The 27,375-nt window shown below is 31.2% G+C and overlaps 1 protein-coding gene across 20 annotated transcripts in view; it reads right to left on the reverse strand.

Moving 5' to 3' along the window:
* LOC127703151 (early endosome antigen 1-like) overlaps positions 1 to 27,357 on the reverse strand; it is a 93,570-nt gene extending 66,213 nt beyond the window's left edge. For 4 of the 20 annotated variants that reach the window (XM_052207662.1, XM_052207660.1, XM_052207652.1 and 1 more), the window contains exons 1-10: positions 26,819 to 27,185; positions 22,232 to 22,381; positions 11,929 to 12,012; positions 11,226 to 11,270; positions 8,663 to 8,794; positions 8,016 to 8,089; positions 7,511 to 7,643; positions 5,613 to 5,726; positions 2,400 to 2,546; positions 1,702 to 1,785 (exon numbers count right to left, since the gene is read on the reverse strand). In XM_052207662.1, the coding sequence (XP_052063622.1) occupies positions 1,702 to 1,785; positions 2,400 to 2,546; positions 5,613 to 5,726; positions 7,511 to 7,643; positions 8,016 to 8,089; positions 8,663 to 8,794; positions 11,226 to 11,270; positions 11,929 to 12,012; positions 22,232 to 22,381; positions 26,819 to 26,950 (1,095 nt within the window). In that variant the 5' untranslated portion in view covers positions 26,951 to 27,185. Of the gene's footprint in view, positions 1 to 320; positions 506 to 1,701; positions 1,786 to 2,399; positions 2,547 to 5,612; positions 5,727 to 7,510; positions 7,644 to 8,015; positions 8,090 to 8,662; positions 8,795 to 11,225; positions 11,271 to 11,928; positions 12,013 to 18,949; positions 19,484 to 22,231; positions 22,382 to 26,818 lie in introns of those variants that run through there. The other 16 variants (XM_052207657.1, XM_052207651.1, XM_052207672.1 and 13 more) reach the window with 14 other exon arrangements.
* Positions 27,358 to 27,375: the final 18 nt, after the last annotated feature.

Genomic DNA, 27,375 nt, shown 5'->3' on the forward strand with positions numbered 1-27,375 from the left:
GTTCTGACTAAAGTTATAACTATTTAAAGATATTCTGCAACAGAATTACAATTGAAACTACAGCAACAAATACCTTAACACATACACATAAACATACCAACTTTCAGTATTTTCTGCAGTTAATGATGCTTTTTGGGGGCAAAGTCAATCTACGAAGTTAAAAACCATAGGGAAAAGTATATAGTATATCTTGGCATCAAATATGTATTAATTAAAAAAAATGCTTGACCCTGAAAGCAAGAAATTATAACATAAAACCAACCTGCTTGATTCATGCTGGTTGAATTTTAAGTGTAATTAAAACAATTTCTCAGCCTTACCCAGAAAAGAGATTGATCTTGTCGAAGATATTCCCTCTCACTCATTTCATATAAACACTGCCATATTCAAGTCCCAGACATGTCCTTCAAACCACCTTAATCAAATCTACACTACCATTTTAAGTTTGTCTATTCATAATGTTGCACATTTTAATCACATCCTGTTTATTTTCCCCATTAAAATGATCAAATATGCATTCTAAGTAAATATTGGTTGAATTTCAGTCACTTAACCCATTCTCAACTTTAATTAACAGAACCATGAATGATATAACTGTATAACTAGTATATTACTATTGATATTATATACAAAGCTATATTGGAGTATTTAAAAAAAAATGCTGCATGTAAGAATTTTAAATTAGGTGACAGAATTGGATTGGATTTTAAAGAGGTGCAAACAGGGATTTCTCAAAAGAAGTGCTGGTCATAAATGTAGTTCTTTTATACTGTTAAACATAGATCGTTTATCTGTCATCTTCAGCATTTAAATCTAACAATTTCAATCATCGCAGATCGTAAATCACAAAACCATTTAGAGGCAAAGTCCTCACAAAGAGAAAATTTAATGAAATTATATGGCAACCTAACTGTCGAGGGAGATAACATGATATGAAATTTAACCCAATGGCATTAATGATTTAAAATTCTGATCAAATTATGGACTGTTTGATCAATAAAATAAACTTATCAACATTGATATTTTTACAGCTTTAAAAACCCAATAACCTAAAAGAAACAATGTAATGTTCTGTTATTGAATAATACTATGATATGGTTCAACAAATTCAATATTAAATATTAAATTAATATTTGCCCGACTTTATATATTTAACTATCCAATTCTTCATTTTCACAGACTACTGCTAATAGAGTATTATTGTGGGATTACATATTTGTTAGATGTGGCATTTAACTGTCTATGAACAATTCTTTATCCATAATGACAGCTAGTTATCTATTGACACGATTGGGGACAGAGAATAATGGTATTAGAAATATTAAAGATAAATGGTAATTTTTTTTCTAAATTAAATGTTTTAAATATTCAAAAGAAAATCTCAGCTATAAGCATGCTAGTAGGGGTTGTTCCAATAATTTATTGTATAGGGCGGATGGGAGGCTCTCAAATCAATTAGATATGGATGGTTCATTTTCTATACAATTCTTAAAATTATAAGCAAATAGAAAATCTAAAAAAACAATTATGGGTGGTAGGGGTCTTAAAGTGTGCCTCTTATACCCCAATATGTGTTTAATTTAGATTGTGGTAGAAATTGACAGGAGAAAAAATTCAGGTTCATCAAAAGTTTGCCATGACAACACTTTCTGACAGTCCATCAAGCACCTGCCATGTACAATAATCTCTATATTACATTACCTCTTGGCTAGTTTGATTATATCTATCTTTGTATTGTTGTACATCCAGCTTTAGTTGTCTCATTGTTTCTTCAGATTTTGCAAGCTGAAATCATACAAGAAGATACCGTAGTAATTACTATTTTTTCCTTTCTTTTCCCTTTTTCTAAACTTAGAAAATGTCAATTTTTACTGTGACTATCTTTTTTTTAACTATCCATTATTTTTTTTTTACAAAATAAAGCCCTACACCAATATTCAAGTATACTATTGTATTCTTGCACCAATACCTTCTATATTCTACATTAAAACATTACAGTTTTAAGGAAATAAGATCCAAACTTTAAATACAAAATCCACACATATCTAGAAGCATTAATTCCTACTTTATACTTAACTTTTGTCCTGATTGACAAAATTAAACATTTACATGCAAACTAAAAGCAAATTAGATTCTTACTACACAAATTATACGAAACCAATCATAACACCGTAAAAAAACATACTACATTTATAACAAGAAGAAAAAATAATCAAATAATCATAATTGCTGTCTTTCGGTTTCTCTAACAGCAATGCTTTTGTTAATTGATACAAATATATATTCTTTTTTCAGCTTCCAAATCAAATATATTGCATGTACGCCACTGTATCACAAGCAAATAGACAGACGAATTCTAGCTGCCAATCTAACAGATATATTTGTCAATTGTTTATTACCTCCCCTGCTGAGTAACGATGTTTATCCTGTAGCGTTTTAATGGTCTGTTGTCCAGCTCCTATTTCTGCCTCCCTTCTAGAGACCTGATTATGGAGGTCACTAAGTTGTGCTTGGAGGGATGAAATCTTGCGTTCCCGATTTGAGACCTGACAGCCAGAGAAGATGAAGCATGAGAGTACAGTGTTCTCCCCAGGCCGATATGACGCTGCGGTGCCGCAGCGCCTTCATAATATTTTTGTAGATCCCGCAGCGTCTTAATTGGCCGCTGTCCCTTGATACTTGATCCCGCAGCGTGTTAATTTTCACATTTGCATTATAAATGTTGGTTAAAATTGTCAAGTTACTGATCACCGCTGATGGGTCGGTCAGTGTTACGCAATAACTGATAATTAGTTTTACCTGAGCAACGCTTATCTCAGCCTTATCGGACTATGTTATCAGGTAATAGCGTAAATGATCATCAAGATAGATATTTTTTGAAGAAAATTAAAATTTTTAAAAAACTTCAGTGCAGAAATTGAAGAAATAGATCGCAAATACATTGTATTTACGCATCGTGTGTGTGATCACTTGACCATTTATATAACGAATTTTTTCATTGGTCGAGAAGAAGAATCTATTTAAACACGACCAATGAACGTGTTGAATACACATGATAAATTTGAATACACATTGCTAAAGATATTTACGATGAAAACTATGAATGAAAGTATTAGTAGTTGAAAAAATTAAAATAAAGTTTGATTAAAGATAACGAGGAGTGATTTACTTTAATAGAAAGTGAAAAAATGTTGCTTGCAAGGTAAATTCGTCTGAAACTGTCATATTTTTAGAAATAAAATGATCATTGAACATCGATCGTGAATCCGTGCGTCGGGAAATATGTGACGATCAACACGGGTACAGAATCGCCGCAGCTTCTGTATAATGTCACTGGTAAATAATTTCAATGGTTTTAACTTTAACGAATTTGTAAAGTTTCGTTTATATCTATCTGCCAAAGATAGGATTAAACAATAATACGCACGGAAGCGTAATGTGAAACTACGCCGGGAAACTGGTCAGCTGTTCATTTATAAAAAAAAATTGTTTTAAAAAGTTGTATACCAAATATCTTAACCATATTCGATTTTATTAATTCTGAATGAACATGTTCTCTGCAAATAACAAAGGGGTGAATTATAAGCAAAAGGTAGATGATGGAAGTAGAAGTTTTTTTTCACACCAATGACTTCTAATGAAAAGTGGAATACACCTCCGTCTACACTGTCAGTATAAGCAGATTGCATTGCTTCTCCTAATCCCAACCAAGCTCAAGTTTTAACAATTGATAAAAGCAAGCACCATGTTTCTGGTTTCAATGACAAGTGGCTGACTGAGTTTTCATGGCTTAGAAATGTTAAAGGGGGTATAAGCAAAAGTTATTGTGAGTGGGGGTTTAATTTTTAACCCTGAAGAGGATAAAGACAAAGTTGGGGAACAGACTGTCCAACAAAATAACACTATCTTGAAACAATATCCCTAGAAGGAGCAGAGAGTAGAGATGAATATTTATATTTTGACTTCTTTAATTGACTGAATATAAATAACTTTTGTGTTTAAAATCAATTTGTTTCATATATATATTCTTGTAATTCATTAATACTCTGCATTATTAAACACATAACACAAAGCATTATAATTCATATTGCATGTCATGATTTATGACTTATTGCTTCAGATCACAAACGTTCACTCTAAAAAAGAGTTATGCGCCCTTGAATTTTGCGCCTTAAAAAAATCCTGGGGAGAACACTGGAGTATAAGAATGAACAAACACCACATGACTAGTCATTCTTTACTGCATACAGACACATATCTTTATCATTCTCCAAAATACTTATTGAAATTAACACTTTATAAATCTTGTGAGTCTCACATGACAGGAATTTATCAGCGAATTTTGGGAAATGCCATTTACGGTTGAAAAATAGGTGAATTTTTTGCAATTTAATGACGAAATGGAGAATTAATCTAAAATGTCTTTTACATTGAAATTTCACTGTTTAAAGGTGAATTTTCATCAGCTTTCTTACTTAAACAATGAAATATTTTAATTTTCATAAATTCAATTTCTATCTCTATAAATTACATGTACATTGTATCAGAAATGAAAAATATTCCTATCATCAAGATTAGTAATGATAGAAACAATGGTTTGACCATTATGTTATACTATTTCTGAATTAGTGCATTTGTAAATGTGGCCTCAATTTTCAAAGTCCGAAAGATTATGGATATGTGAGCAACATTATTAAAGCAACTATGAGTCAGTATGCAGTAAACTGGCTTTTAAAAGCAAACACTTAAAGCAGTTGTGAGGTCACCATTTTTCCTGATTATAAGTATTAACTAACACCATTTAATCTATATGTAGTAACAAATTAAGATTATCATTCTTTATTTTTATATAATAAAGCAATCTTTTGAAATTAAACATGTAACAAACATGAGAATGAACATGAAAAACTGCTTATAACACACTAATAGAATGAACACTTGTACTGAATTCATATTAAAACATTGACTGTAGACTTACGAAACAGTTGAAGTATATTATTTGGACAACAGCTATAATACAATACAATGTGCATTCAGCATGGTATCAAAAAGAAAAGATACTATTTGAAAATTTAGGATGAAATTTAAGGAATGACTGTAATATTTTTTCTGTCTATGAAGAAATAACATAAAAAATGTGGTGCACACTGATTAATCCGTGTAGCCGGTTATTCAAAAGTGTGCACCACATTTTTGAGGTTATTTCTAATAGACAGAAAAAATATTACAGTCAGTCCTTATAATCTAATTCTAAATTTCATTATTAAGGAGTAAATCATGAAAAAACATTGATGATGTCATGGTCACATGACAAAATTATGTCTATGAGCTGACAGACAAAAAACTTTCAGCCAATCAGAAGACGTGTTACATCCAAAATTAAATTATATAAAAATAATGAGATGTATTTCATTGCAAATGAGACACCTTTCCACCATGCACATATTGGTAAATGTACTGTCCATCTATCCACTTCCACACCAAAAATTGCTTATAGACTGAATTCTAGATACAACTATTAAGCCTTTTTCTACAATAGCCAAAAATATCTTTTCCTTTTCAAATGCTGATTAAAAAAATCAATGTCACAGTCAATAATGATAAAATCTTACATCAGCAGTCAGATCTTCTGATTTTTGTTCTGCTCTACGTAAATCATTCTTCATCTGCATGATGGTAAAGTCACGTTCAGCTATTTGTCGAAATGGATCTTTTTCTCCTGTCTTCTGTAAACAATAAAATTGAGAATGGAAATGGGGAATGTGTCAAAGAGACAACAACCCGACCATAGAACAGACAACAGCAGAAGGTCACCAACAGGTCTTCAATGCAGCGAGAAATTCCCGCACCTGGAGGCGTCCTTCAGCTGGCCCCTAAACAAATATATATACTAGTTCAGTGATAATGAACGCCATACTAAACTCCAAATTGTACACAAGAAACTAAAATTAAAAATAATACAAGACTAACAAAGGCTAGAGGCTCCTGACTTGGGACAGGCGCAAAAATGCGGCTGGGTTAAACATGTTTATGAGATCTCAACCCTCCCCCTATACCTCTAGCCAATGTAGAAAAGTAAACGCATAACAATACGCACATTAAAATTCAGTTCAAGAGAAGTCCGAGTCTGATGTCAGAAGATGTAACCAAAGAAAATAAACAAAATGACAATAATACATAAATAACAACAGACTACTAGCAGTTAACTGACATGCCAGCTCCAGACTTCAATTAAACTGATTGAAAGATTATGTCTTCATCATATGAATATCAGGCACAATCCTTCCCGTTAGGGGTTTAGTATCATACCATCATAACATATATGAGAAGAACATAACCCGTGTCATGCCAACAACTGGTTTTTAAATAAATGTGTTTAGTGCCGATGCAAAGACCCTATAAGTGAATCAATATTAACGCCAAAATATGCAATCTTTAATGACCTGACAACAGTATCGTAACTATATCCCTTCTTAATAAGTCTATTTAAAAGTTTTGTTAGCTTCAGAGGTGAATACTGACATTTTTTTGCTTTATAAAGAATATTTCCATAAAAAATTGGATTTGAAATACCTGAACGTACAAGAAGTCTGCATGTTGAGCTATATTTACGAATGATGTCCTTATACCGATGATAAAATTTAGTAAATGTTTTGACTAAACCCTGGTGTAATAATTTTTCAGTAATACATAAATTTCTCTCGTTAAAATCTAAAACATTGTTACATACACGAGCGAATCGTACAAGTTGAGATATATAAAAAGTTTACATAGATATCAATTTACAATCTTAGTCAATTTGCTGATTCGGATCCTTACATAGCTAAGAAACATTCACTATTTACCACTACTTCATCTTTTTCTTCTGAAGTAGCAGTTCAAATGTCACATGCAATAAGTAATTTAAAAAGACATCATCGTTTCTTCAAGCATCGAAATGAGAGCTCAGAGGAAAATATTTAAACTAAATTAGAAAGTACCTAACAGAAATTCACTAATTAATTGACGATTAATGAAAATGAGGTCAAGGTCAAATGAACCCTGTCCGACAGACATGCACACCTTACAAAAATTGTATACATTGAATAAAGTTGACCAATTACTTATAGTAGCTGAGAAACAGGCATAATCACGAAAAAATAAATGTTGACCAAAAAAAAACATTAATAAAATATGTGTAAAAAATTTTGTTGAATTCAAAGCATATTGTAGGGGAACAGGTGGGTATAAATAGTTGCTGGTGATTTTATAAGTATTTGATGATGAGACCAGTTAATTTGGTCACAAATAATCCAAAAATTGAAGAAAAAAGATATATATATCTTCATATAATGGTAAACAATTGTGTAAAGTTTCATTGCATTCCAAAGCAAACAGTAGAAGAAATAGTGCTCACAAAAAATGTTGAAGGACTATAGGCTCCTACATTGCATGAACCCACAAACTTGCCAAACAATGTATGTATTATATAATATATAATATTCAATATGATATTTATAACTTATCATACCTCATCTTGGGAAGCCCTGACTGAAGTATTTTGTGGCTGAGATCTTTGTAATGAATCTATCTGCTCATCTTTCCGCCGTATTTTTTCATTCAGTTCTCGAATTCTTTCTTCAAAGGCACCTTCAGAATTCCTTCTACAATACAAATAATGTGAAATTTGAGTAAATTATGCATAGAAATAGTTTGAAAGACAACTTTTCTTTCTAAAGAAAAGAATTTTCAAAATATCAATTGAATAGATTGTGTGCATGTTATCAGTTTTTTGCATATCTTATAAAGACATGTCTAGAAAAACATGTAAGTAAGGTTAGGGGCCACTTGAAAATGCATTTTATATTTCATTCAAATGAACAAAAAATCAAAATGTGTTCGTCCTTTTTTTCTTCAGGCAAGTTTTCCGAGGAAGTACTGACGATCAAATTTTCACAGACATACACATCATCACAACTTGTATGCTTAGATGGTTCTTTATTATTATAAACATTTCATATCATAATAATACTCACATTCCAGTTAACTGTTCATGAAGGGAACCAAAAACTTGATCCATAGACAGCTCACGAAAATTGCAATTTATTGTCTGAAATAAATAGAAGCAATGTAGTGTACACTTAATACATTAAGTTAAAACAAAATCTTCTCTATGGATGTGAGATTTGATTTTCATGATCTTCCTAAATGCTGTCTTATAGAGTGTGCTATATGAATGTATTTTATGTTGTGCTGTCATGTACAGAAAATTTGAGGTCATGACGATTTTTACTTGTAACTAGTTAAATAATTCTGACGTCTTGGAAAGTTTTTTTAATTTTTGCTTGACACCTTTCTGCCACCAATGAGGACTCAATAAAAATCTAAATCTAAATTTAAAAAAAAACCTTCTTTAGAAGTCACAATTATCAAAGACTTATTATTAGCAATACAATATGGTTTTCAACATTTCATATGTCCAATAAAACACCCTGTTTACACATATCCATTGTAGGCTATCAGAAAAAAGACCAGTAGAACAATATATACAAACTCTACAGAAACATATTATATAAAAAAAAAAAAAGCAAGTTCCTGAAGAAACTTTGAACATTTTCAAAAAGATATTCACATCTTGGCATGATTTTCTCAACACTGTAGATATCATAATGAAAAAGCTTACCTCCCACCGTCCTGTTGTTCTAGCAGTACTGATGACAGATATTAACTGGTTAATGTCATGGTTTAGGTTAGAATTCTCGTCTCTTAAACGACTTAAGTTTTCATCCTGTCTTCCTAATCGATCCTGCATTTCCTGTTAAATATCAAGTGTTATTATTCAACTGTTATTATTATATTAATAATATTCAACAACCATTACTATATTAATAAAAATCATTTATAATAATTAAAAATTTCATTTTTAAAATAATTTATACCAAGGATGGTACAAATTAAAAGTACATGATGTATGAGACTGTCAAGAACAGGCAATATCTTAATAGGTTGAAATAAACAGCTGCGCCATGAGCGCATGATATGCCCGTCGTCTTGTGTGTGAATTTTTATGCAATAATCATAAATAGTTTCTGATATAAGGCGTGACATGCGAAAACCCCCCCTTTTTTTTTTACAAAAAACTCAATATCTCTAAAATAAAATTTTGAATCAAAACCAAAATGTATACAGATCTTAATATTAATATAAATAAGAAGTGTGTAAAATTTTAAGCAATAATCATAAATCATTTTTGAGATACGGCGCGACATGTGAAAACCCCCCTTTTAAAAAAAAAAAAAATCAATATCTCTAAAATAAAATTTTGAATCAAAACCAAAAAGTATACAGATCTTTAGATTAATATAACTAAGAAGTGTGTTAAATTTTAAGCAATAATCATAAATAGTTTTTGAGATACGGCGCGACATGGTGAAAAACCCCTCCCCCTTTTTTTACAAAATACTCAATAACTCTAAAAAAAAAAATTTTGAATCATCACCAAAAAGTATACAGATCTTAAGATTAATATAACTAAGAAGTGTGTAAAGTTTTAAGCAATAATCATAAATTGTTTTTGAGATATGGTGCGACATGTGAAAAAAACACACACCTGTTTTAGTTACTAAGTCCCGTAACTCAAAAAGTCTTAATCTTATTTTCACCAAAAAGTATACAGATCGTTTGACCATCATAAGAAACAACTATGTTAAGTTTCATGAAATTTGGATAAGTCGTTCTCAGGTTACGGTGCGAAATGTTTACGCCAGACAGACAGACGGACAGACGACATTTGTATACCATAAAACGTCCTGTCAAAATTTTGACGGGCGTATAAAAACACCTGTCAGCTAGCACATAGCTATAAAATTTTGAAGTAGTAAGTATTTTCTTCTTTAAGTCCCAATTTTACTACAAAAAAAGTATTCTGTGAACTAATAGTGTAGGAAGGTGAGCTAGAAGACGATTTTATTACAGTTGTTCATTCCGAAAAAGGCAGATTTACTCCTAATTTACTCATAACCTCAACTCCTGTACATTTTTAAGAGTAAACTCTTTTATTTTTAAGAGCAAATATATTATAAATATACACTGCATGAACGAGTATATGTGAGAATAAAATCAATTGTTGGGTATGAGGCAGCAACCAAACAACTCAAGTGTACCATAAATTGACAATAGTGTTTTCTCAAACATTGATAATATATACAGTCCACATTTTTACTAGTATTTTTTAAAATTGAACATTTCTCCTAGTGAAACAGAAGTCATTATACATATGTACAGGGATCAATGCAATAACAAATATTTTATTCATTTCATATCTTTTTTAAATATATTTCAATTCAAATATATTTCCAGAAGGGCATTATTTTGTTTAATACCTTTTTAATGAATCTTTTTTTTTTATTTTCTACAATCTGTCCAGACATATTCAAATTTTCTTTATTCAAGTATTCTGCATATATTTAGTTTACACGATATATTTTTAACATTTCTCACAATGCATTGTAAAGCTTAAAACTTTTTTATACAATAGAAAATGATTTTATCAGCCTTTTTATTGTTAAAAACTATTTTCACTAATATAATTTGCAATTTAAATGAATGGAATAGCTTTCCCGTGACATAAGAGAGATTTCTATACTGAATGCACCGCGATCCTTTCAAGTCGTGTTATCATTCTATTAACAGATAGCTAACTTTTGACTTATATAAACATCGGCACTTAATGTGTTTGTGTTTGTCTCAATATCAAACAAAATCAATTTTACATCGTATTTTTACGATAATAAGTCCATATCTGAATATTAATTGTACTCAAGTTTAATCTTGTTTAATTCTATTATATTGAAAATTGTGATCAAAGATAATAAGTCAGAAGACTTAATCTTGTTTAATTCTATTATACAGTACAATTGCGATCAAAACTAAAAAAAGTGTTGTCTAGCGTGCTAATATTTAGGCATTTGATTTGTGGCCATGTTAGTTTTCTTTACACTTTAGTAAGCAATACATGCACAAATTTAGTTAATCACAATTCACTGAAGGATGCATAATTTTAGTAGACAAAGAAAGTTTTTTATTTGATATCATATTAAAAATAAAGCCATGGTGTAATAATGTTCAAAACTTTTCAAAAATTAGTGGGGAATAGTCAAGTGCCTTAAAAGACTATATGGTTGCATGCCAAATTTTCAGCTAATCTGTCAACTCGATCATGCACTGAAGAAAATATTTCATTTCACCTTATATGGGGACCACTGAGTTTCTATCCTAAGAGTCCTTCGTTCCTGTGGTAACAAAATTAATCTGACACTCAATAAATACAACTCAATCAACATTGAAGAACACTGATGCTGAATGTATTTTCTAAATAAGACTGAGACTATGACAGATCTCAAAACAACTTCAATATTTGGAGAAAGTGTCCATTGCATATAACGTTATAAACGGACATAACTAGAGAACTGTCAAAGTGACACATCCCAAATTTGAACTTGATCTGTGAATAAGTTTCATAACATTTGGTTGAGGCAAACTAAAGTTAGAGAACAGAAACTTATTTTGAGACGTACAGACGGACAAGGGTAACACTTAATGCTCCCTCCGCTGCAGATAGGGGCATAAAAAAAGTTATTCAGTGTACTAGAATTTTTAGATAATTGAATGCCATTTTTGTGTCTTTTCACATATCTTTTGAGCTAATGACCAATGATTTCTTTCTTATATCCACATTCCAAACTTGCAAATGAAAGTTCTGAAATACCGGCTATTGATTTCTAGGGTTTCTCCAAGTTTTTGTTTCTTAATTGAATTTTGTCAAATCGTCTTTATATTTTGGTTTTCTTCTATTCAGTCTCTTGTGAAAACACTTACATTAAAAGATTTCCTTTAGCTACAATAATGATATATGAAGTTAAATTGTCTTCAACATCTACCATAGCTTACCTCTATCATTGCTTCAGCTCTTGTTTTCTCTATAGTTAGAGCTCTCAACTCTCGTTCTAAATCTCTTGCTTTGTTCACATATTCCTGAAAATAAACCTGTAGGGTTTAGATTGTATCTACATAATACTTTATCTTCCCTTAATTTCCATGTACGCTATGCACATAGTTGAGAAATGTAGAGAGAAAGTAAACTGACTAACAATGCAGTTATAAAAGACAAACTCAAATAAAATTATTATATCGGAATCTTTTGTGGCAAACAAATGATAAAATGATGCCTAATTTGAGCAAAGATAGCAACTCATTTAAAAACCTCTAGACATCAAGAAGTAGCTGACTATGTGGTATGGGCTTTGCTCATTGTTGAAGGCAGTATGGTGACCTATGTGTTAATTTCTGTGTCATGTGGTCTCTTATGGAGAGTTGTCTCATTGGTGATCATATCACATCTTCTTTTTTATATATAGGTTCAAGATATTCTTCTCCAGACATCTATACATGTATCTGCTTTATATAATGCAAGACATCTCAGATTTTCCCAAAGCTAATTTCTGATTATCGATTATGTATAAATTCTGTTAGAGTGAATAGCAATGAAATATTATCAAATATCAGATATTTTTGAAAAAAGTCCCATTGGCAGAATACAGATTAGTTTTCAGACAGATCATCTTAGAATTACATTCATCATACAAGTCAACCCCCTCAGATACAATCAATACAAGAGGGTCTGGATGGGGGCCTTCAATTCTGTATAATGTATTCTTTATTTTTTTAGCAATTTTTCTCTTTTCTTTATTTTTTTGCCTGTTTTTCTCTATTCTTCATTTTTTGGCCCATTTTTTGTAGTATTAGCCCATTATTCTCTATTCTGTCAACCCCTAAGATACAATCAATACAAAGGTAGAACTCCATCTAATGTAGAACTTGATTGATAACAAATGTCTTTGTCATCATAGAACAGGAAGCTACCTAATGAGGCATCAGAGCAGGTACCTCATAGTATAATTAGTCTCATTATCTTCAGCTGAATCAATTCTAAGAAAAAGATAATCCATAAAAATAGTATAGTCAGCTAAAAATCAAGCTTTATTATAATTTAAAAAAGCTTTTAACAAATGTTTTTGTTGAGAGAAACTACTGTTCTCTATAATGAAATTGCTATCTTCATATCTATTTCTGTACTTTATTCTTCAACATGAAAGTATATCCAAGACTTGGTATTGAAATATGGTACAATTTCATTGCTCAATAACAAACACCTAGATGGTGTATTCATGAAGTGATATGGTCTTTCATATATTAAAGTGCTCTTCATAAAAAGACATTCTCAAATATGAAGAAAAAGTATTGTTTTACACTTCTCAAAAAAGATTACATGCCAAAAAATGTCATATATCATTACAAGATACCCTTTCATCAACATGAAAATACACTCAATATTAACCATATAACTACAGTTATTTTTTATTAGTTTCACAAAATTATTTAATTACATTCAGCATCAGAAATATATAGTATGAGGAAAAAACTTTAAAAAACAGGACAATATCTGAACTGGAAGCCATTTTCAAAATTTTTACCTCACTATGCAAGTTTACATTAATAAATTTCATTGAATATAAAAATATTTTATTGGTCAAATATTTCTTAACATCAATACCATATTAGTATACATTAAATATGTGTAGATAATAATTTCTTATCATTATACCATTCAGTAGCCATTCTAATTTATCAAAATTCTTTAAAGGGTTAAAATTTATAAATAATGATTTAAATGTATAAAGAAATGACTTAGGTGCAGTTTAACAGGTTGAAATTTGTTCTCAAATATAATGATCCTTTGAATTAAGAGATTCATTCAGCCTAAACTATATTTGCAAATTGAATTATCAAAAATTGAAATGGCTCATACTCTTTAATACTTGTATCATAGAATTCACATTCTTAGGTACAAGATGTAATTTCTTTGCTCAGACACCAAATGAAACTGTGACTAAATTAGTTAATTCCCTTTGTCAAGGACATTGATTGACAATTGCTTAACACCACATCAGCCCAAAAAGGCTATATTGCAGCCAGTCTAGGACATTGATAACAAATAACAATACACTGGCCTACACTTTGGAAAATAGTACAGAGAATTTGTTAGAATCAGAACAGCAAATTATTCCTTCATTTGAGTACAATGTAAAAACTTGACTTCTAGGTACCTTCCAACTCATGTTTGGATATTAATAGGTATATGAGATATTCATGCATGTGTAAAACAGCTTTAAACAGGATGGACATTATGTGATAGTTGATTCTGACTGATTCAATGTAAATGATTGATTGATTGATTGTTGGTTGCTTAACATCCAGTGGTCAATGTAAATGAAGAACTGGCTACAGAACGTTCTTAAATCCATCAACCCCACCAATTTAGTGGTCATATTTATTAACCCTCTCCATTATAGTAGATTTTCAATAATAAAAATTTTACAGTTTACTGCATTTAAAATCTCAGTAATAAGCAACACTCATGACACTGCAGGGATAGTAAATAGTATATAATTATTTTAAAACTACTGTAAATTCAGAAAATTTTGCAATGTGTTTATTTGTGTGAAAATTGCAACAGGACAATTTTTGCAGAAAAAAAAATTGTTTACAGCATTTCCTTAATGACACAATTTTGTCTATGTTCAACAATGGCAATAATGAATACAATCAAAAATTTCTGAAATTACAGTACTCAACTCTTTTCAAAGACCTGGAAGAATTAAATATATTTTGTAATATTCTAATTACACCTTCATGACCTTGAATTGTAACAACCTAAAGGGTCAGCGAACCAATCTGATTTTAATAAGATAGCAGGTAAATTGCAATTGAATTTTTAGGTTTCACTATAAGTATTTTTTCATTCAAACTTATACAACTTAATCTACTATACAATGTGCATTGTTGAGTAACTTAAACTAAGCATAAGCCTTAATCAATGTTATACCTGTTCTAACATGAAGGTGATGTTTACTTTTTAAAGCACTTAGATCCTTCCTTAGTCATTTTATCTAAAATTATTAGGTTTAAAGAAGTTGTTCTATATTTTTGTTCAAACTATTAGGTAAAGATTGTGGTACATTTACTCATAAAAATTAAAAGTTTCCCCAGGTACAGTACAGTACTATAAATCAATTTGTTTTCATAAAAATAAATAATGACGAAAGATATTTGTTTTAGCTTTTTCACAAATACCACATTTAGAATTTTAATAATTTGGAATCAAAAATGCATTTAGAAAATATGCATTCTTTGAATTCTAAAATGGCTTTTGCCTCTAGCAACAGAAATTTCTCAAAATCATTAAAATATCCACATCTACTGAACTATACTAATGATATGAAGTTTTAAAAATTACTGAATTATCTAAAAAAAAATTGCACTACATTTTCAATAATTTCACAGTATAAATCATACTTATTCTATAGCTTTTGTTTACTTTATATTCTCTACAGGAAAATAAAAGAACTTTATTAAGGAAATGATATACTCCTACCCTATACCTAAATTTCAATGGCAATTTAGAAGCCCCCTGAACACTCCAAAAAACATTCTATTTCTAGTGTAATACACATTTAAAGTTACTGCTAAAAACAAGATGTACTGTTAGCTAGTACTTGCTATTGTTAACCTGCTGTAAGTCTTTGCAGGTCACCATTTCGATGACCTTTTAACTTAAAATATTTTACCATGGTGCTAAATCTTGCTTACAAGTCAGTACCCCTTCCTGAATCTATTATTTAATTCAAAATTACCAACTTATAAGATAGTATCTATGGTACAGGAATAAAGAACATATGAAAAATATGTCATTAAGAAAGCAACCTAACAGCAAAAAAACAAAGGACATTTCAGGTCAACATACCCTCTTAAACAACAAACAAGTGTATGCAAGTTAAATGTTTATGGCCAATAAAACCATATAAAATTTTCATTTAAATTTCCCCCCCAACAACAAATTACCGTAATAATATCCATAGCTAACTCCTTGAACAAGTGTAATGTTATGGAAATTTAATGTAAGCTTATGGTCTTGTAATAATATTAAATCTTTTATCCTCACTTCTACTGTCCAAAATATAATGGTACAATACTTTATTGCAGTTTTATACCATGGAAGAATAAAGGTTTCAATTTGTTGGACATAGTTCCAGTCATGTTTTCTCTGTAAGACTGGTAATAATTATGAAAAAGACAAAACTGACCATCTATTAAAACTTTAATAAAGATTTCATGACAGTAATAAAGTTTAAATAAATATTGAATCAAGTAGGAAATATTGACTGGCATGTGGAGCTTTGAAATAAAACTGACAAGCCTAGGTTATAAATTATAAATTTGCATGCTGAAATCAATTACTTAAAATAAAGATTATGAATAAAATATCATTTTATCTACTGTAGCACTAAATAATAATTAAAGAAATGCTTCCCCCACCATTTATAAATAGGATAATCATGAATTTTTTAAGTATTGTATTCAGATTTCCTGTTTTTTTACAGGTTACTGAACATAATTTTTGTGATTTATCAACCATAACTTTAAGTGTAAGACTATAATTGTATTTAGTTTTTTTTATTTCCCCCCAGATGCAATGTATTTACAATTTCTAAAATTAATTTCAGGGAAAGGGCAACTTAAGCCAAGATCCCCTTAAAGAGTTCTTCAAAGTGTGCAAAGAGCATGACACACTCATTGGACTTCAATTCAAGCCCAGGTAATCTACAGAGACAGAATAATGCTAATATGCTACCTAAACCAATTACTCAGTAGAAAATAATGTCAAAAGCACAAAAACTCCCCCTCTTACTACTGTTTTGTTTTTAAACCACTAAGACTCATTGTAAATTTTGAAAAATAAAACATACATTTGAATTTAATTCAAACTTTATAACAGTTTCACTAAACATGCTAAAAAGGAAAAATAAATATTTTCTGGATTAATACGACTGAATTGGCCCATTTAAAAATACAAAGAATTTAATCGTAAATTGTTATCAAAAGAGGATTAAATATTTAAATGCATGTCTATGCTGTCTTAACTTATTGTGAATAAATGTTAAGTAGTTGTCCCATTGGGTCATTAGTTATACCTTGGTTTCCGAGAGGGAAACTTCTACATGTACATGCACATCTTACTTATCACAATTTTTTTTTAAGGATATGGGTAATTGATAACAAAATTTTACCAATGACTGAATGAGTTTTAATTACTGCATTTTTCATTAGTTCATGAAGTTTCTTGATATAAGTATAAAATTTTCTTTTAATAGGTCAATCTAAATTATGGTACTGCGATATGAGTCCCTTTCTCTCCCAAATCACTTCTTGGTTTTCTGTTAACAATCTATATTAAAAGCAATAATTGAATGAATGTACTATCTTATTTCTTTTGCACTCAAAATTTGATCTATCACAACGCAGAAGTCATGCAATATTCGCTCAGTCTTAAATGAATTCAAAATTTAAAAAATGTGAATACTGAAATTTAGAAATTATTGCAAGCATTAATCAAGAATGTGTCCATAGCACACAGATGCCCCACTCGCACTATCATTTTCTATTTTCAGTGAACCGTCAAATTGGGGTCAAAACTCTAATTTGGCATTAAAATTAGAAAGATCATATCATAGGGAACATGTGTACTAAGTTTCAAGTTGATGGGACTTCAACTTCATCAAAAATTACCTTGACCAAAAACTTTAACCTGAAGTGGGACAGACGGACGAACGGACGATCTGACGCACAGACCAGAAAACATAATGCCCCTACTACTATATAAGCCATTGTCAATTTGATAATCAATGGATCAAAAGCGAGAATAAGTAATGTGATATTAAATAATTAATTACACATAAAAGAAATGCTGTTAAAATTGAAAAATTAAGTTTAATTATTGTGAAATTCATTTCACTGCATTTATTGAAACTAAACTGAATTTACATTATTTGTGGCTAACTTGTAAATCACATCTATTGACTAAAATCCATTTTTACTTTAAAAATCACTTACAGAACGGACTATAAATATTTGAATTAAGTGAAAAATATAAAATCAACACTTCACTGTTATGTCAACAGGGTAAAATGTTCCTGTATAAACACCTAAATACACAAAATCTTAAGGTGTAAAAATATTGATATGCACTGGCTCTACTCATTTAAAAAAGGTCTATGAGAGTAGCCCAGGTCTAATTCACCTGCATGCTAGTTTACAATTTATGAAAATTAGATAGGATATAGAAAGAGCTTTAGAGGAAAACAGAGTAGCCCATCACTTTAACATATATATGTAAGAGCTGACTTTGATTTGATTGATTGATTTTTGGTGTTTTAACGCCACTTTTGGGCTATTTCGTGGCGGCCAGTTTTTATTGGTGGAGGAAGCCCGGACAAAACCACCGACCTTGGATAGGAAAACTGACAATCCTAGTCAATTAAGATTGGAGTCGAGTGCACCCGCACGAGCGGGGTTCGAACTCACAACCTCAGTGTTGACTGGCTAGTGATTACAGTAGTAACTACGTAGACCACTCGGCCACCGAGGCCCCTAGCTGACTTTGAAGAATGTATGCAACAATTAGGGAAAATGTGCACAACAATGGATCTAAAGGCAGAGCTCTAAGTAACAACATATTTTTAGAACACCAACTTGTTTTCTTCTTTGTATTTCATGTTTTTAATAAGTTTTATATCTACAGGCCTACCTAGTTACATCTACACTGTTATAGTGCATTATACATTTCAATGTGTTCGCTTTATACAGATCTTCGCAAAAGCTTTACAAGTGAATGTTCTAAATGGAATACTTCATTACTTCTGTGGAGATATTTATGAACCTTCAATTTTAAATAGATAATTCTACATGTTTAATTGTACATGTATGTATTTGACAATAAGTGCATGGTAGTTATAAACATTTGTAAAATATAGTAGGTATTTATTCTTTTGAGCCATTAACCTTATCCACTTACTGAGTTTGCAGCCTCAACTGGGTCCTTCCATGTGACTTTTTTACTTGACAGCGGGCTACGAGGACTAATTGGACTACGAGACAAGTATTCTCCTCGCCTCTCCATTTTTTGAAAGATCTAACTTCACACAAACTAACACACAATATTCCACGTCAAAACTTTTGCATATCAATCAAAATTATTAATCCAATATACTTCCAGTTTATTTTCATATTTCATTAAACTTCATTCATTTCCTATTCTCTGGTTCATTGGCTACCAAACTATTTACTAATTACAGGCAGTGTTTTAAAATATTTACACATATATCCCCCAGTCTACAATCTAATCCAATACATGAACCCCTCCGACTTCTTTCCGTAGATTTTTTTTACATCCTTTGTACAAATAACAATAGGCTAAGTACAGGCCATAGAAAGTTTGTTGATAAATATTAAGAAATTATCCACACATTTATCTATAGGCTGCCAAGCGAGGCGGGAAGTCTGAACGTGTAGTATATAACATGCTCTCACATGCTCTATGTACCATCAGACATATACCTGAGTTTTACCTGAGTGACTAAAATATTCAATCTCGTTAGGACTTTGCCTATTGTTTGCTAATAACTCTAATGTTTCTGTAAACTTATCATTTTCACATCTTTTTGTCTTTAAATAGATCAATATCTAAATTTTCAATGAAAGAAGGTTTAAAGTTGTAAAAGACGATTGCTTTAAATTTATCTAGAATATCAATGATCCATGTAAAGATATCATTATGTTCTTAAATTGATTGTATTATTATATATAAGAAAAGGAACCAGTAGGTTGGCTAAATTTTTATAAGTGGAATGTTTATTGCATTCTCAAAAAAATATATTTTAAAGAAATAAAGTGTTTATTTTTCACATTCTTGTCACATTTAGTAAGCTGTTTATCTATGTTATTCAATTCATTTCTTTAAAATAATTAAATAATTCATTATAAGATCTTAACCCAATTTCTTTCTGAATAATTCTCATTTTAAATAAGAAATAAATAATAAATAATTGAATACCAGCTATACATCTGCTTACATGTTACATAATATTATCATATTAGGGCCAAATTTTTCAAAGCATGAGAGATTATATAACATTTTTAATGTTTCAAACAAGGTTGCCAAATGATCTTACACCTTGAACAATTACATGCGTACATGTACTCTAGAAAATAAAAATAATAATAATGGTATGCTACCTGGCATACAAAGATATTTGGTTAAGGTGTTTTTAAAAGGCCTTACGTAGGAGTCTGACTTTTTTTACCATGCTTAGAGGAATCTGCTGAAAAAATTTATATGTACACGAGGAACAAGATTCAGTACATCAATCTTTCTTTGTTTGGAAAAAGTAAAATGGTAGTTGAAGTTTATCAGAAAACCACACTAGACAAATGAAAAATTATTTCCCTAATATCTGGTATTAACAATTTATAAATTTGTATATTGAGTGAAATTTGAGTCTTGAAATTTTTTGCCATACTGACTGACACTAGTTTGTGTATGGTTCTCTACATACATTTGTATTTGTTCCTTGGACATGTACAATATGTAAATATTTTAAATTTTAAAGTGCACAGATTTTAAACAAATTAAAATATAACAAGGAAACTATTCATGTATCAATTTCAATAACAGGGGTATATAATAATTTAACCTCAGGTTACCTGTCACAAAAACTATTAATGAGGAATCATACATGTAATTTACACCAACTACACTCCTGCTAGACTCCCATCAAACAATGGGATTCAATATCAACCAACAATACAGTTTTGTATAATCTTTATGAAAATTCAAATAAATATAATCTCAATATTTAATGTGTATTAATAAACAATTCTCATGTGGCTCAAACATTAAAGGGAAATAACCATAACCTCTTTAGACATACTGTTGAACTGATTTGCAAAAATGTTTACCTTTTCCCCAATTTTCCAAATATCTATGCAAATGATTTAATCACTGTTGTTTAATCAAATGGATAATTATATTAAATCAATGTTGCCATTTCAATTGATATTTTATAGTGTGTCTTTCTATGTTGTGATGTTACACTATTGTTTCAGATAAGGGTGAAGAATTGGTACCATTAGAACGTTTTAAACCGCTGCAATTGTTTGCACCTGTCCTAAGTCAGGAATCTGATGTTCAATAGTTGTCGTTTGTTGATGTGGTTCATAAGTGTTTCTCGTTTTTTAAATAGATAAGACCGTTGGTTTTCCCGTTCGAATGGTTTTACACTAGTAATTTTTGGGGCCCTTTATAGCTTGCTGTTCGGTGTGAGCCAAGGCTCCGTGTTGAAGACCGTACTTTGACCTATAATGGTTTACTTTTATAAATTTTGACTTGGATGGAGAGTTGTCTCATTGGCACTCATACCACATCTTCTTATATCTAATTAGTAGTGATCCTATATATCGAGAAGGTGGTGTCACTGTGGCTATATTGATTAATAGTAGGTACACTAGATGAATTTTGGTTTTTACCTAGGCAGTGGCATAGCCTTTCATATCCTGTGGATTTAGTATTACTTGTGGGATACCGATTTTCATGGATCTCATGGGTGAAGGAAAACCATGCATTTGAAGTATCAAGGAAGTACAAATTTTCTATAGGCTTGTATGCAGGGCTGCCAAGTCTCACGCAATTAGCCTGAGACTCACGCATTTTCATGCATATTTGGCGGCATTTTCCTTTGATCTATTGTTTTTTCTCTTTGATCTTTACAATTTTGGCCAAATCTCATGCATTTGCTTCATGAAAACTTGGCAGTACTGTTGTATGCAGACTTTGGAAAAACCATAAATTCAAATATCCACGAAAATCAATGAATCACAATTGTCAGTGAATTTAAAAAAACAATAGACAACTCTCATCTAACAGACAAGTATGACATGTTGATACAATGAATGCACCATTATCTACACACATGTATATGCACTGCTATACATGTTGTACATACAAAATGTACCTGTACATTTGTACATCTGCAATACCACAGATCATATTCTGAAGTATCACAAACTTGTTATTGCTTATTACAATATAATATCTGTAGATCCAACTGTGACAGAAATTATTGTCATGACTAAGAATAAGATGGCTAGAAGTGTTAGAGAAGTTAAGAAACTGAAAGATCTCATAAAATATCTTGTATTACTCTTGCCAAATTTACCAAATAATGGCAGTGAACTGCAAAAACATTTTTAGCATCTACATGTATCTAGAAGGACTTCTCTCACAAATCCAGTATATTACCTTTGTTGACCCAGAAACTTGTTTTAATTTAGACTCTAGGATGTTGACCCTTTCATTGGCTTCTCTCTCTAATTCCTCAACGGTCTGTACTAACACTTCATTCTGTTCTGTCAAATCATTAACGTAAGCTTGCATAATTCTCACTCTCGTCTGTAAAAAATGAATGGATGGATTAACATATACACTGGAATAACAAATAACAATGTAGTTAGCTTTAATTTAGAAATGAAGTTGCATCATTGGAAAGATTTTGTTCTGAATTTCTGATTGGACAAGGCCTTTCCCATGATGCAATATCAACAACAACAAGCTCGGTCTCAGCATCTTCACAGCAATGCATATACTTTGTCCAATTGGAAATTCAGAACAACGCCTATGCTGTGAAGATGCTGAGACTAAGCTTGTTGTTGTAAATGCATCATGGGAAAGACTGTGTTCTGAATGTCTGATCATCATAATTAACTTGGATTGATATAGAATGTCCACTTTGAAATGGTCTTTTAGTGATGTCCAGACAGAATAGTCCAAGATTGCTCTAAAGTCAGCTGACTGCCTTTTTTTATGACTTGTTGGGGTGGTCTGATGGCATAAAATCAAGAAAATGCTGTACAGGCAATCTTGAATAATGGCAGATATAGTTTTGCAGCATCAGTTAATTAGTTTTGAGTACATTTTGATAAATGTGGTGTCCCAGCGTACAATTTTATTTTAAACATAAACTGTACCCATCTCAAACCTGCCAATATTTCAAAATCTCCATGGGGGATTTTAAGCACAAGAGGACCTTATGCTCCTCAAATATTGTCATTAGCGTTCTTAATCTACTACATGTACTTTAATGTTTGAATGAGTATATATGTGCTTAAATACCCTTAAAACTCATTTGAACGCCTGTTTTGAGGTGTTCTGTTTGAATAATAAAGAATTTCAAAACTCAGGTCAACAACTCTCATGGGGGATATCCCTTTAAATCGGGATAGTTGGCAGGTCTGCCATCTACCTTCTTCTATGTCTGTGAGCAAGTAATAAATGTTCATTTTGTAGGATAATTTTCTCATTGCGTGAAAACTGTATAAACTGAATATTAAATTTCCCATGAACTGATTTTTTATTAAATCTATTTTAAATAATACAACTATCATTAATGCAAGCTGACTTCCCTTCACAATTTGTACTATTCTTTATTATTTGATTGTACCATTCAGGTTAAAAAATGCAATTAATTGTACATTTCTTTGAATACTTTTCCATCCATTTCAATACCCTTTATTTACAGCAAAACATCAATTACAAGGTTATTGTGGGAATTATAATATCCTTTATTGAAAATGTATTTACAAAAATGGATTAAAGATGTTTTTTTTTGATAAATCAATTTTTACTGTATGTAAGCTGGCATAACAAAGTAGGATTCAATTTGATACACAATACACATACTGTCCTATAATTGCACATATTCGCTGTAGCAATGGCATTGGTTTGAAAATATGTAGGACACAGCTACATGTACAAAATGTACATGCAGATACAAGGTTTTTAATGTTAAAACTTTCCTTATATTTCCTAATTAAATTTTTATGAATGACAGAGTGAGACCTTTCAAATAACCTAAACTCAATATGAATATACAAAACTGTGACAAATTGACTTGATCAATAGAGTTTAGACAAGAAAGCCTTTACTAAATAAAAAAGATTTGGAATGATCTCTTAATAAACAGAGAAATCTCTCTAGATTTAAACAAATGTAATAATGCTACATTCAGTTGCAGTTGTCATGGTTAACTGCAGATAATACAATTAGTCTTGTTAACATACCATTGGGCTTGTACTAAATTAAAATCATGATAATTAATCATTGCATAATTATTCAGACTGACAGACAAAAAAAGTATCATTGAATTTTAACAGTCTGTGCCAAAAACTTTTCTAGCTACATGCACTAGCTCAAACCAGATATTTCAACATTTTTCCTTCATAAGTCAACAAAATTTCACTTAATTTATACTGAATCAATTTTTACTAGACTTGGGCATAGGGAATAGTGACTAAAGGCATTGACTGTTCTAATGATTTCAAATTTGTCCTACGTATATATACATTGATTAATAATATTCAACCATATTTAATGATTCATTATCAAATCTTTTGGATAAAAACAATACAGCAGTTTGTAATCACTAACATGAACTGTGTACTTGATTGAGAACACAATTCTATGAAAATCCTAATATCTTAATTATAAAAAATAAAATACCAGAGTTCCGATGTTCCCTGTCACCATATTTTATCTCCCCAGGGCAATAACCAAAAAAATTCTTTAACAACTTTTTAATAAGTATATATTTTACAAGAAATGTTGGCATGAGATACATGTAGCAAACAATATTATTTTCCATATACATGTATATCTATTTCCAATTGTGCAGAAACTCATGTAAAAATAGTCTGTGGGCACTTTTCCAAGACCTTGCTGATATCAGCCTTTGATTTAAACTTTATATATAAATTCTAAAAGAAATATAGGTGTGAGGGTGCTTTATATTCAGTGTTTAATATCAATTACATTTCAAAGAGACATAACTCTTCTAAAATTGTACATCAGTGATGATTTTCATCTCACCCAAGACATTACTGATACCATCCTATAATATAAATTTCATAACAATCGGATTAAACCTACAAAAAATGTAGGTGTGAGAGTGCTTACAATGCAATTTTATATAATTAATTTTTCCATGGGGCATACATTTGTAACACTTTTTTTAAAAGTTGATCAACAGTGATTTAAACTTGTCCAAGACATTGCTTAGGCCACTCTTAAGAAATTGTTTGTTTGAAGTTGCCTACCCATGCTTTGTAGGGTTGGGTAGGTATGTAGGGATTTTATTTTTTGGGGCCAACAACATAAGTTACATGTTTTAGACAAGTTACATGTTTTTGACAAGAATACGATGTTACTTATAGCAGGAAAAATATCTTTTAAAAAAAAATTTGAAATGATTTGTGTCATAAAATTTTTGGGTTGGTTGCTTTTTAGGTAGGTAGGAAAAACGTGTCATATGACATTGTGACGTAAAGATATTTGCTCTGTGACATCGGATTTTCAGACAAAGTTCACTCATTGGAAGTAAAGGAGGATTTTCTGATTTTCATATATGTACAATGTATCGACATATTTACAATTGTAATTGTATACAAATTTGTCTGCCGTTACTTAAAAAAACACAAGTTCCCGCAAAATATTACATCACAATTATAAACGTTTGATGTCTTTATTAAAAAGCCATTGTTGCGCTACGTCAGAAGGTTATTCGGAAACAGATCTAGGGTCAATAAGAAACTATTCAGCTAAATACCCAGAAGGTAAAATTTTACGTTTGCATTGCTAATGACCTGGTCAGAATCAGACCCATGACAACTAAAATGTTATTCAAATTTGAGTTCAAGAGTCAGTGGCGGATCCAGAACTTTTCATAAGGGGGGGGGCCCGCTCGAGTCATGCTTCAGTGATTCCCTATATAATCAACCAAATTTTTCCCACGAAAGGGGGGGCCCGGGCCCCCCAGGATCCGCCTATGAGAGTATTCTTTACTAATCTGGACCATATCTGGTAGAACAGTAGTTAATATTGTGAAACTACATGGATGGTACGAGCAGTATTTGAACCCTCAATCTCGGGATCTAAAGGCAGCACTCAAACCGACTGAGCCAAAGAAGATCTTCCCTAACTTACAAATGTAACCATTTAAAATTAAGAGTTCCATTCATCTGTCATGTCTGTTCAATACTGCTTGTCTCTGGACAACCTCAGAGTCTTTCACAAGGAAACTCTCTGGCCAGTTCATTGCATGTCACCCAGACATGTCAAGGTCATCCCCATAAATGACATTAAATTACCTGCAAGGCACTGGTACTTATCAGAAGTAGTTGTGTGCTGTGCCAATATTGTGAAGCTACAATAATAGTTCCAGTGGGATTAAAATCCTCAATCTTGGGATCTTAAGGCAGCGTTCTAACTGACTGAGCCAAAGATGATCTTCCCTACCTCAACCAATTAAGACTACCTTCATATCTCAGTTGTACAACATTAGTATTATAGTAACTGTGTCAATAGACCACTTTCGAGTTTATCCTTCCCTGGAAAAAAATCGTCAATTATGCGCGCCTTTATGACGTCATTTACCAGATAGAGGGATCGCCTGTATCCCTGCACTATTAACGTTCATCAAGCGTCTTAGTGATCTTCATTGTGCAGGATAAACTAGAAAGAATGTTTGTTCGGTAGGTACATACTCACAATTCCCTAATGACAGTAGTGCTGATTGTCAATTATGAGAACTCAATTTGCCGAATAATTCGTGCAATATAGCATCATAGTTTTGCAACCAATTGCTCAACATGGGAACGGAAGTGGCGATGCCCCTAAACGCACGAATGATGTTCACTAAAACCAGAGTTTTTGACGGAAATGCATCGAACTCGAAAGTTGTCTATTGTGCGAGGGGTTGATGTCTTAAGTTGAACCCTCAAGTACCAAATTATTGGAACTCTTTTTTATTTGCAAATTCAATCTGATATACTATACCTTTGCTGTGTCTTCTCCTGAATGGTCAGCTTCATCTAGCCTGCGAAGTCTTGTTTCATAGAGCCCTTTGAATTCTCCAAGCAAGTTTTGCATGCCACCATTCCTCTTTTTGGAACTGAAAGATTCAGACATTGTAAGGCTTCCCTTGATTTAAACAGATGGAAATCGATACCTGCTACTAATTAAATGTCTCAATTCATTTGTCCTTTATCTTTTCCACCATCTAATAAAGAAACATTTAAATATTGTCGAACTGTTGCAGCGGAAGAAGTTCCCTGGTAATCCTGCTCTAGCTTGACCTGAAACATACAATTTCATTGGTTCCTAATGAAAACACTTTCTTATTCGGTCCAATCAAAAACGTCGTACTTTCACTGTTTATGTTTTTATCTAGCAGGCACATGTTTATCTGTCTAATATGTCAAACTGCACAAAATCTGAGTTTCTATACTTCTCTTACGAAATATACAGATAATTCGATCATTAAATTCAGTCAGTCTTTATATCTTATAAGTTGTTTATGGAAATTGTGTTAAAACTACAAGTGTTTATCCGAC

The sequence above is a fragment of the Mytilus californianus genome, unplaced genomic scaffold (genome assembly GCF_021869535.1).
Source record: "Mytilus californianus isolate M0D057914Y unplaced genomic scaffold, xbMytCali1.0.p SCAF_5, whole genome shotgun sequence".
NCBI classification, from domain to species: domain Eukaryota; kingdom Metazoa; phylum Mollusca; class Bivalvia; order Mytilida; family Mytilidae; genus Mytilus; species Mytilus californianus.